A 12,995-nucleotide genomic window follows, 5' to 3' on the forward strand; every position below is an offset into this window, starting at 1 on the left:
ATATCTGTTAGAATCCAACTGAAGCCTAAGTAATAGGCAGCTCTTAATTTATAGAAATCTTAAACCAACGGGGAGAGTACAGAAGTTATACTGCCTGACTTACTGCAATGCTGATAGAAAGCTATGATTACAGTCAGACCAATAAATACTAGTAAAGGCCAAGTTCTCAGCTGGCCTGCAGTTTTGTATTCCCATTGTTAGAGGTGCACCACCACAGAACAGAACTGAGTGTAAACCTGTGTGGGCCCAAATTGTACAGCTGAGCTACCAATTCATGAGAAACCGATTCCATGCCTGCTGAACTGAATGGGAGTCTTTTTATCCACTTCCACAGACAATGGATCAGGTCCTTAGCGAACACAGTATTTTGGGAATAAAACAGATGGCCAGAGCTGTAATCATCAGTTAGAGACAGATGAAAATGAAACCTCATGTGTGTGTAAGCTCTTTGGGACTGGGACCAGGCATAGCATGCATATTCTAGGCACTACTGGAAAGCAATAATTTTACTATTAGAAGACAGTTTTTCCAGATAGCAGCCCAAGGTCGATTGTGGACACAGAGGGGGATCCAATCCTTCTCGGTTCCCCCCACAGCAAGCACAAGGAAATTTTCAAATGGCCCTTTTCTCTACATGTACAGATTTCCTCCATCTTCTCCTTCCCTCTGCCATTTAGATAAATGGTTTGGGGGACAACACATGAAATATGGTAAAGAAAAAGGGAGAAAACCCAGAATTTTCCATAATCTGAATTTACCCGTGTATGAGACAAGTAGCTCTTCTCCCCATCCCAATTTTTGTTTTTGGCAAAACAAAAATCAAGAAATCACCATTGAGAATTGGGTCTATAAGCCCTACTACACCCTCAACATTTGTTCAAACGCAGAAGATAGCAAGAGACATTTTGTAACCAGAATGAACATACAAGCTGGAGGAGGATTTTTCTGAAGCTCAGACACTTGTCACGCTGACAATATTGATCAGTGCTGCCAATGTGGGAGTGGGGAGTCTCTTCACTCCATATACCACAGTACCAGTTTTCTGCTGATTTCAATTTATTGACAGCCTGCATTCCATGAACAAAAACCCAAGACACATGGAAACGTCCATTATTTTACCAAATATTTTTGTTTGATGCATTGAAACCAGGTATTTCAGAGATCATTTATCACAGATTAATTTACTGCATTTTGCCTTTCCAGGCAAAGAAGCCTATATTTAATGTGTTCATTATTCCTTCATCTAGTGTTTATTTACAAAAAGAAAGACTTCTGAGTACTACTCAATACATTGATGTAGATCTATTCTTTGACATGGAATTTGCTTAAGTAGGCTCTGCTGTATTTATTTATTTTGAAACAGGGTGAAGAAAAAAATAAAAAAGAAAACCTGAAATGCACAAGAGTGCTATTTTTCCCCCAGTTTACTACATCCGTACTTGAGTGGTTAGGATATAAAGCTGTCATCCAGTGAGTGGGAGAGGATGAAACCAGAAAGTGAAATTAAAGAGTTCTGCATAGAAGGCCAGCATTCTTCTACCACATGAGATCATGATTATCTATTTTAGGTATTTTTAAAGCACTTATCACTTGGCAGCTCAGAACCATGATCCGACCTCCCCCTCACACAAAGACAAGACAGAGAAATTATTTTTATGCAGGGGAATGTTTTTGCCCTCAACAGAACTTTATAAAACAACCTTGTTTAAGAGAGATGATAGAGCTGTCAAATTATTAGAGAGACACAGACATGGAGAGTACAGGTCTGCTTCCTCTACAACAGGGAATTGTTCCTAACTGCAACCTTCAATTATAAAAATCTCCCTTTTGGACTAGAGAGATTGGTTTGCGTCCCTCTCCCCCCACATCATCTCCCTTACAAAAAAGGAATATATATTAACGTGTTATGCATGACACATTATGGAGGTGCCAAAAGCAAATCCATAGTTCAGGCTGACTTAACTTTTGCACTTAAAGAAAATATGTATCTTTCATACATAAGTGGAATAATACATACATCCTCCACAAGATTACAGCACTTCGCCGAGTACAGAATGGATTTTCTGAGAATTTGTAAGCAATTCTGTTAGTCTGAGTTAAATTTCTTAAAGGACCCATTTTTAATTTTAGCACCACGTGTCAGACCTTTTCTGAGCCCTAATGATCTTAATAATAGAGCAACATGCTCTTCAAACTCCCCATATATTTAAAAACTCACCGAAATCTCATGCATTAGCTAAACCTATTTTTTAAAAAGTATTAATAGCTGTTTTTTTTTTGTTTTTTTTGCAGTTATTCCTCATAGGTAAAGTTTCTCCTTCAGCACAAGCAGACAAATATGTACTACTTCAGAGTTCTTTATGGAATTCTATCGCCTATGGTTCTCAACGGGACTGAAGTCATGGGCTTCCCTTCACCAAAATGGACACTGCTTCCATTCACCTGCTCTTTGTTCCCACATCCTGATAACAGAAGGGTTATCATCTTCCCTAATGTAGAAAAATGGGAAGTTGTGGCCATTTTGCAAGACAGCATTTCTTCATGAGTTTCTGGAAATAAGTCTCCCCACTTTTAGTCTCTGAACAGACTATTGATCCTAAAAATAATATTTTCAAAACCTACTTGTTGCACCAGATATATTCAAAACAGTAGCAAGAGGGACGATGAAAGATACTTAAAATGAGTCCCAGCCAACAGGGGCTGCTCTATGTTTTTTGCTACTCCACGCACGGCAGTCGGGCGGCTTGATCACGTGGATTCGGTGGCGTTTCTGTGGGAGATCTGCCGGTCCCGCGCCTGTGGCATACCCGCCGCCGAATTGCCGCCAAAGCTGCAGGAGCGGCGGACTGCCCGCAGGCACGCCGCTGAAGGCTGCCTGACTGCCGCCCTCACAGCGACTGGCAGGCCACCCCCTATGGTTTGCCGCCCCAGGCACGTGCTTGCTGTGCTGGTGCCTGGAGCCGCCCCTGCCAGCCAGTCCACATCCAGTCACCAAATCAAACAAAGAAATCACCATGAGTGTCAATATTGTTTAAATAACCATAGTTTGAGGTAAATTACGACAATACCAATACCAACAAATTTTTGTTTCCAGGCAAAAGTTGCAACTTCTTCAGGAGTTTTTATATGTTCTGCTCTCACTGCTCTGACCCTATTGTCATCTTCCTTGAATCCCCTTCCCTAGCCGACTTTCATCCCCTTCAGATTCAAACTTCTCATCCTCAGCCAAGAAACTCTACATCTTCGCACTGGTTTCTCCCTACTCAATCTCCCCCCAAACCTCTGATCTTTCTGCTGTCTCTCCTCCTCCTCCCAGTTAGATTCATGTCTTCTGTTATGTCTCCATGGAAGTCTCCTCACTTCTCATCCAGGATGCACTCTCTTCTTTCAAATCTCCTTTTAAGAACACAATAATATTTCCATGAGTCTTCCCCCAACAGTTTTCCTCACCACTGATCTCTCTGTACCCCTTCTTCTAAAACTGCTGTCCCATATTTTGAGCACACTTTATAAGGCAGGGATTGTTGTTATTTAATCCAGGTTTTATATAGGCACAGTATATATTTATGGAATTGTACTGGTGAATACTAATAAAAAAATTTGGGAGAGAAAAGTTTGTATAATAAAGTCAGTTGTTTCCACGAGTCAGTCATGTCTGCTTTAAAAATAATTGTATTTGATAGAGCGAGCAGCTGCTATGCCGCATATGACTGAGTGCAAACAGGGGTAGAGTGTGGTGTTTTTTTACTGCTACTCGACAAAAAGTCCTGAAGTGTTCTTAATGTGTGTGTAATGTTATTATCCCAGGAGTATCAGCCTGTAGTCACGACCGACTGATTCAACAGGCCAAATATATTCACCCTCAGGGACACATTTTGAAAGGGCTGAAAATGCACATAAGCACATGCACCTGCAACTTGTGTGCACAAACTGCAGAAGTGAACTGCAAAAGGGAAATTAAGTGCCTCACAGACCACTTGTGCATAGGAGAGGCAGGTCAACAATATTAGGTAACCATTCACCAAAACTAGCAAGAATTTGTTGTACACACTCAGATATGCTGGTCTTTTCAAAATCACAGGCCGCAAGTACAGCATGTATACCTGTTAAAGAACTCTGATTTATTTTTTTTTGGACACATTTTGATTGAAGTCCCACTGACTTCAATGGAAGCACGTGTGGAGTAAGGTACTATATAGTGTAAGTAAAGCTATCCCTCTGACCAAATGTGAGCTTAATTTTTTTCTACCCCACAAAAGGGCCAACCCTCAAAAAGCAATTCTACTAGTAATCATTTTCACTATCTCAATTATAACCTATCCATTCCACTCCCTAACTTCAAGCTGCCCAAATGTGATTTTTTTAAAAATATAAACAAATAGTTATGAGCCGTTTGAGAATTAGAATTCATGAAAGATTTTTCCACTTTAAAAGAAAAATCTTTACCACTCCCCGCCCCCCCGCCACAAGAGACGGAAGCTCAAAACATAAAAGTGAGCTTTCAAACTTCAGATATGGAAAACATATTAGGAGGTACTTGAAGGGCATGTGCTTTGTTGAATTTGCAAAAAAGATGGTTTTACATTTAGGTGAAAAACATTTGGAAATGTAGAGCCAAGAACGCACACAAAGAAACTGTGTTAAGTAGTAAGTTCAGAAGTTACAGACTGATGCAGTGCCAACATATGAGCAACAAGCAGAACATGAAATAGTAAGATATTTACTATAAAAAAGTAAATAAACAGAACTATAGAACACTCATGTGCGACTTAATAATAAAAAGAATCACAGGAATACCAAGTGAGCAATATGAACTTGGCCAAAATGCACAAAAATACCTACCATTTCTGAAATTTTAAGATGCATAATGTAATGTTTTTGTTAATAATGAATATACATAGTACCACAAAAAACCAAAAGTATCAATAGTACTGAACTCAAGTTTGCACAGTGTGGCAGTTAGTAGTCATTTCCTCAACTGATTTTTAATTACACCAATCTACATTAAAACACAGACCTCCATTTTTAAGATGACGTGAATTAACCGGTACATGTAAGAACACATGCACTTATCTGTGAGCATTCTTTTAAACACTTAAAAATTGCAACACTGTGCACATTAATCACCACATTAACTCTTCATATGAAGCCTTGACTGTGGGTGAGCAAAGGTTTTGGCAACAGTGACCTGTCAATTGATTTTCCTCACCTATTGCTGTGCTTAGACTTTTCCCGGTCTTTTTCCTTGTCTTTCTTGTGCTCTTTGTGCCGGTGTTCTCGATCTTTGTGTTTATCTTTGTGTTTGTGAGAATCTGTAAGCAGAAGAGGAAAGGAATTAAGAAATGCAACTGGGAGGATTGAACTGTGTGTCAAGTCATCAGCTCCCTCATGCAGCTTGGTATTTATTTTGCTCTTGAAGTATCCTTCACAATACAGTATAGGAACAGAATCTCAGCACTGAAAGGTCCTACTATACTAATTTGACAAATCATTGTGTTGGGACAAATTAACTCAAGATAGCAGCAGTTGCACGTACACCTCTCCCCCTATATAATGTGACCCAATATAAACACAAACTCAGATATAACACGGTAATGCAGCGCTCGGGGGGGGGGAGGAGAAAAGAGGGCTGTGTATTCCGGCAGATCAAAGCAAGTTCAATATAACGCGGTTTCACCTATAATGCGGTAAGATTATTTAGCTCCCGAGGACAGTGTTATATTGGGGTAGAGGTGTATATTAGAGCCTATGTTCAAACAATTTTGAAATGCTTTACAAACATTAAATCACAATTAGGTCCGGCCTCCTGGATCTAACAGTTAGGCCACACTGCCTCCAGCAGTATTTCATACTAGAGAAGCGGCCTTTTAGAAATTGCAGTATACTACTCTTATCCACATGGTGAGTGGGTTGACTGGCACAGAACAAGGCAAAAGCAGCCCACAATGGAAGGCTGTGAACCTTCTCTCTCAGTCTTCTGCAGCAGAAAACAGCTCTCCTTTTAGAGCCCAAACACCACAAAAACATGCAATTGCCTTCAAGAATAGATTAGGCAAGTAAGATGCCTCTGACAGCTCTTCATGATATGCATGTAGCTGGGCTTCCACATGGGATCTATGTAGATTAGGGCTAGTCCAAACAACTGGAGGCTGAAGTTTAGACAACTACAATGGTTTAATAATTTTATTTTCAAAAGTGCTGTCTCCCAATCCCACCAGTGCTTGTGGTACTGTACACTACTATCAGAACAAAGTCCTTTAAAAATACCAAAACAAATAGATGGCCCAACACAGGAAAAATAGGAGTAAAACAGGTGGCTGTTTTTTTTTTGTTTGTTTGTTTGTTTTTAACAAGTTCACCTCCAATAGGAGACCTCATTGTCTCAAAGAGGAGATTTTAAAAGTAGCCAAGGTTTAAAGGACAATTTTGTTGACTTGAAGTGGAGAGCTACCTAGTTTTTGTTGGTTTCTTCAGTGGTTGATTCACAGGTTGCACTGCATTATATATTGCTTACAGTAAAAACATATGCAATTCATCCACAAAAAATCCCTCCCTCCCCCTCATTCTAGGTGCACTCTTCTTAATGCCACTAACATGTTAAGTAACTCTCTTCAGGACATCTATTTATCAACTAGAATGCTGTGCTGACTTTGATTCAGAACAGATAGAATAAACCAGGCCAAAATACCAAACCTACAACAACATAGCACCATTTCCATAGTGCTTTGTGTCCCAGGATCTCAGAACTCTTCTCAAAATGTATTAATCCTAACAACTCCCTTGTAAAGCAGCCATTATACCCAATTTAAAGATGGGGGACACCAAAGCACAACAATTTAGTGACTTTTCATAATCTGATAGATTCCATGCAACAGATTTTCTAGGCATGGTCTACGCTACACGGTTAGGCAGCTTACACAACGTAATTATCCCCCTAATTATTCCTGTGTCTACACTATAGCCTTGCTCCCAGCCATGTAAGTGCCCTACTACCCCAATATAATAACTCCACCTCCATGAGAGGAGTAGGGCTTATGTCAGTGTAGTTAGGGTGACACAGTGTCTGTGCAGATACTGCCTTACTTATACAGGCTGTTGACTGTCTTGTCAATTTCAGGGGAGGAGCCCTGAAATTGACAAGAAAGCAGGGCAGCTACAGTCCAGCTGCAACCTGCTTCTATGGAGAGCTGGGGGCTGGAGCCTGCTCCTGCCTAGAAACACTGGCTGTCTTGTCAATTTCAGGGCTCCTGGAGCCTGAAATTGAAAAGGCTGCCTGGCTGGTGGAGTGAAGGGGGGCGGAGAACCCCCAGGCAGCTTCCACCCCTTCCCCTCCCCCTCCCACTCCTGGAGGGGTAGATGAGGGCAGGGCCAGCCCATAAGGAGCCTGTGGAGCAGCCAGAAGCTGAGAGACCAGACTTTCAGCTCCCCTCAGCTGCCCCTTAGGTCCGTGGAATTGCTCCTGCTGAGGATGTGCACTACTGACTCAACGAGGGTAGCGTGGACATGAGCTACCACAGCAATTACTGTGGTGGCTGTAAGTCAACCAAATATAGGTCAAGTTAAGTTTCCGGTGTAGACATACCCCTAGACTTGTGCTTTAGACAAAAAAAACATTCTTTTTCTTGCCCAAAATGAGCTCTAAGATCCTCAAAACATTTAGTTTTAGCACAAAAATACTAACAAAATAATACACCAATAAAAGTTCAACTTAATCCAGTGTTCCATGTACCTTAAGCTACTTTTCTGAGACCCTGTAATAAAGAGGCATAAAGTAATGTATAACATTCCAATCTCCCCATTTGGCTTCTGCCTCTTTCCTTACTTTTGTTAATTCAAAGTCCCTTCCTAACACTTCTCAACCTAAGATCTTATTGAATACATAAAACTGCATTAACAACAAGCTTACAGCTCAAGCAAAGATGAGCTAATCTATGACATTCTGGGTCACAGACTGACAGGACATTTCTGGATTTTAGTGCTGCAGCTTTAACCAGGTAGTTTTTAGCCACACAAGCAATAAAGTATTTCGAAGCCCTGGCATGCTGAAGCTTTACCGCAAACTTTCAGCAAATTCTAGGCAGGTACATTTACAGTCTCGGAACTGCCAAGTAGGGATTTCTTCTTGTAAAAAACAACACTCTACACATTTCCATGGCAGTATATGCCAATCTTGTAATTTTTCAATTCAGTCACTAACTGGAAGCCCAAGCTGTTTGGAAACTGCTGGGGGTTTGTTCCACAGGATCTCTCTCAGGGATTCTTAAAGCAATGACTGAAGTAAACCACCACCTATTTACATTTGACAAATGGGCTAAATCGCTAGAAAAATCACAACACTACTATATATAAAATTGTGTAGACTCATTTATTTTATACTGCATTTGATTTTCAAAGAGGGACACACAGATGTGGTATCAATTTTTTTTTCTATCAATTGGCTGCCAATTCCCTCAGTTCCAAAGTTGGAAAATATTTGTGTGTGGCTGTGCTATTGAAATTATTCTCTTTTTGTCCAGAGAGCAGCAAGACTATTTATTTTTTTTGAAAGAGCATGCATCTGATGAAGTGGGTATTCACCCATGAAAGCTCATGCTCCAAAACGTCTGTTAGTCTACAAGGTGCCACAGGATTCTCTGCTGCTTTTACAGATCCAGACTAACACGGCTACCCCTCTGATACTTTATTTATTTATTTATTTTTGAGTAGAGAGGAAGGAACTGTTCTCCATCTTTGCACCAGGACTCCCTTCCAACCAAGTGCATTTGCTTTCCATTTAAAACTGACATTTATTATTGGCACGCTCCTGCTGGAATTATTGGCAGGGCCACAACCAGTAAACACACCTGAGTCAAGCTTAGACAGGAAATCTCTCTGTATAATTTAGAATTAACTCTGTGACCTATCATGGGAAGCAAACACCACAAAACACATGTACTGGAGAAGACGGGATTTTGTTATAAAGTTTTATTGAAAAAAGATAACACCATCCACTTCTTCCACCTCAGTGGGCAGGAAATCATCAAAGAAATGCTCCTCAAAAAGAAAGAAGTAGCTATAATCCTAGCTTCCAAGCTCTTTCCTAGAGAGCTAGTTTGCAGATGGGTGTGAAGAGAGGACTGGCTGATTTTCAGGCACAACAGCAGGGGGTACAACAAAAGTGGTGTCTCTGAACCCTCACATCCCTCCCACCACTTCCTGATACTAAGAGGTTGGGTGAGGGTGCTTTAATGGGAAGTCTGGAATATTGCCATGTGACAGAGACCAGTTGGCAGATGGAAATGAGTGGTGAGCAGGAGACTGTCTGTTTTGTAGGGATGAAGGGAAAAAAGGGGCAAGAGAACTTTAGGCAAACTCACCCACAGACGGAGAGGTACCTTCCTACAGAAGTGGAGGAGGGTGAGGATGGAGTACACTCACATTAGAGGTACAGGATGAAGAGGACGGGCACACAGAGTAGCCTTGACTCTTAGTGAATACTATCTTGAGTTTCAGAATTGATGTATCTGCGCCTCGATACAATGATGAATGATCTATACAAGCAATTAGATTAGGATGAAGACTGTCCCCCAAAATAATCTTTCTTCAGAAAGAATATTTCACTGAAGTATGAATTCCACCAAAAGACAAAAGAAAACCAAGTCTCTCAAACTCACTCATGTTTAAAAAAAAAAAAAAAAAAATAGAGAGTGGGATACTGGATTACTCAGAAGTAGCAGGATAAGGAAGCCTTTTGTTTATAGGTCATAAAAGTCAATGCAGCTGCAGGTCACCCACATCTAGGAGTCATTACTAATGGCTATTTGTTGGCTTGCCTGAAATGAGTACAGTCATCTCATTCCAGTTCAGGTACTCATATCACCGAAACCAGTGTAGGCAGAGAGGACATGGAAACTGAATTCCCCTGGTTCCTAGATGTGATTTCCCACCAACCCTAATTGGGGAAGGTTGAAGGAAGGTGTATACAACTGCTGCATGTGCTATCACCTCTTCTGTGGACAGACTGGTTTTAGACTCCAGTCCCTTTAATTCTGGCACCTACCAGCAGAGGAAAAAGATATTTTCCAAAATAGCTTGTATAAAAACTGCCCAAATGGACAGTCTTGATAAATCCATCTTCCCTTCAGAACCCTTGGAGTAAAGCATTCTCCTTGATTCACAACAGTGTTTGGGGTGGGGTTTTTCCCCTCCCCCCTCATTTATTCATTGGCAGAGGCTGGTATACTATGATATAGTATTATTCTAAGAATGACTTGAAGCAAGTTGATTCTGGTTCAATTGCTAAAAGGATCCTTGGAGATTAGACTGAAAACTTTCACCACATACATGTTACAGCTCAAGTCATTGTGGCAGCATAGCCCTTTGAAACAGTCATTGCATCGCTGGCAAAAAAAAGACAAACTACTTTACCTTAATAGGCATCAGATTAAGAGGGTTTACTGTAGTAGAAAGTTGGACATACACAGATTACATCAGAAAGAAAACCTAGACCATAACATTTAGCAGTTATTCAAGATCTTTAAAGTGAACAAAGTGACTTGGTTACCGGAGGGAGATTATAAATGGGATTACAGTTAGACTGGTAGATAAACTTTGCTCTGGGCAACTTCTGGTTGGTTTTTAAAATGTTAGGAAGTGTATGTTACAAAGAAGAGATTCAGACAGCTTCCTACAAGTATAAAAGTAAGGAGCAGCAGAAAGGCAGTGGCAGGGCCCCCAAGCATCTGTGAAGACCAGATGTATAAAGAGGAAGTGAGATGGGTAGCAGAGGGAGGGGGACGGGGATCAAGAACTCCAAATTGTTAGAATCTTTCTGCAACCTCAAACAAACTAGTCACCTAAACTTTACATACTTCAGTGTAACCAACTTTAAAATGGCAATAATGCTTCTGTACTTGCAGGCATTTTGAGAACTTTAGTTATTTATAAGACACCAAGTTCTTCAGGTAAAAATACTATAGAAGTATGACCATGAAGTTAAAGTAATTATGAGACTGCACCATGTTTCTAGATTTCAATTATGTGGGATTGGCATGAAGAGAAGCGATGTACTTGGTGAGGAGAGTGGTTGCTGTTCTAGATGGAAAGGAGATGGTTTAAAAAGTGACAACAGAATCACATCCAGGTATCACTGACCATACAGCCCGAAAGAGAGGCAGGAGTAAGGGCAGAAAAGTGAGTAAATCAGAAGAAAACAGCACCACCAGAAGGAGGTGGAAGATGCAGGTGTTTTCCAGATCTCTGCATGTGATTGGAGGCAAAACTGGAATTGATATACCCAACTGGCACTTCTAAAGATGAAATATGGATGTGTGGATAAACTGGACTGGAATGAGCTTCCGGTGAGACCTTGGATAAGTCGCTCAGGGCTCGTTTACATTACGCGCAAGATCGACGGGCAGCGATTGAACCAGTGGGGGTCGATTTATCCTAGTCTAGACGCAATAAATCGACCGCTGAGCACTTTCCCGTCAACTCCGGTACTCCACCGGAGCGAGAGGTGCAGGTGGAGTCGATGCAGGGGGGAAGAGGTGCCAACCGCTGACTTACCACAGCGAAGACACTGCAGAAAGTAGATCTAAGTACATCGATGTCAGCGACATTATTCACATAGCTGAAGCTGCGTAACTTAGATTGATCTCCTCCTTCTCCCCCTCCTCCAGTGTAGACCAAGCCTTAGTGTCCCAGTGCCTCAATTTCCCCAACTGTGGAATAGGCATAACAATTCCTACTTCAGAGAGGTGCCGCCGTAAGGCTTAGCTCATTAAATGTTTGTAAAATGTCTGAGATCTCCAGATGAAAGATACCAAGAAGTGCTTAAAAATTATAATTCATGAAACAGCCAGTATATGCCCATTTTAAGACAGATTCTGATTCACCTTAAATTATCTGGGACTGGATAGCAAGTGGGGAACAATGCCAATTTTTGCTCCATTAGAAACACTGGGGAAGATGGAAACAATGTTTGCTCAATAAGAAGAAACTAGATTGAAGAAGAAAGTGGATTTTTATTTTCCAGCCCTACTACGTCCCAAGGAAGAAAAGCACTTTAGAGCTGTTGAAGCAAATTTTCTAGGCTCCTACTTGCTCAGTTAGAAGCAACATACTTCAAAAGGCTCTTTCTTTCAAGAGCAGCCTGAAGTGTGACCCTTAACCAATTGAGTTCGAAAGTATCCCTACAATGAACACTACTTCAGATTACCACTAGCCCACAGCTTATACAAAAAAAAGTCACATCCATAAACAGGGATCAGGGAGGAACTTTTATTTTTGGTCATCTCCAGTTCAGACTGGATAGTTTAAGGGGGTCTGTTATATTCCAAGTGATGGTTGAGGTAGACACCTCAGTCCTCCCTTCCTTAAACTGGATCAGAAGACGGAAGATTTCCACTTCACTGTGCAATAATTAAAAGTCAAAATAAATGCTGGAATTAACTCTAAGGAGAACACAGAAAACCTCACACAGGAGCTAACAAGCCTCAGAATCAGAATACTAATGACTGATGCTTCTTTTGAAACTCAAATCATCCATTTTCTAGACCCACTAGCACAGAAAGAGTACAAGAAGAAACCAGTGATAAAAATTTCAGGACAAACAAGATAGATTATCCTGCCAATCAAAATAAGAACTTCCTAAATTAATGAGCAACATGACAGTGCTCCCGAAGTGTTTTTATTTTTCTTAAGTGAGAAGACAAGGAAATCTAGTACCCCCAGTCTAAATCCCCCAACTATCCTCCAGGCTGGAGACACACAGACTCCAAGAATCCTCTGCCTCTAGATTTCCTGTTCATTAGGCAGACCCAGCAGGTGACAGACAGTAGGAAAGATGGTCATAAACGGTGGGATATATTGGCTACAAGATATGGAGCCGAGTCTTGCTCTCCCTTGAAGGCAGATTTTATCAGTGAACGTAATGGGAGCCGGATAAGACCTATGGTCTTGTATCCTCCTAACAGCTAAAAGTCTAACATGGCCCTGTAGTTAGAGTTCCAGCA

The 12,995-nt window shown here is 41.0% G+C and overlaps 1 protein-coding gene across 2 annotated transcripts in view; it reads right to left on the minus strand.

The window, feature by feature from the left end:
• TOP1 (DNA topoisomerase I) overlaps window positions 1-12,995 on the minus strand; it is a 78,996-nt gene that overhangs the window by 39,945 nt on the left and 26,056 nt on the right. For both annotated transcript variants that reach the window (XM_032767335.2, XM_075072295.1), the window contains exon 3: window positions 5,210-5,312. In XM_032767335.2, the coding sequence (XP_032623226.1) occupies window positions 5,210-5,312 (103 nt within the window). The remainder of the gene's footprint in view (window positions 1-5,209; window positions 5,313-12,995) is intronic.

Source organism: Chelonoidis abingdonii, chromosome 14, assembly GCF_003597395.2.
Source record: "Chelonoidis abingdonii isolate Lonesome George chromosome 14, CheloAbing_2.0, whole genome shotgun sequence".
NCBI classification, from domain to species: Eukaryota; Metazoa; Chordata; order Testudines; family Testudinidae; genus Chelonoidis; species Chelonoidis abingdonii.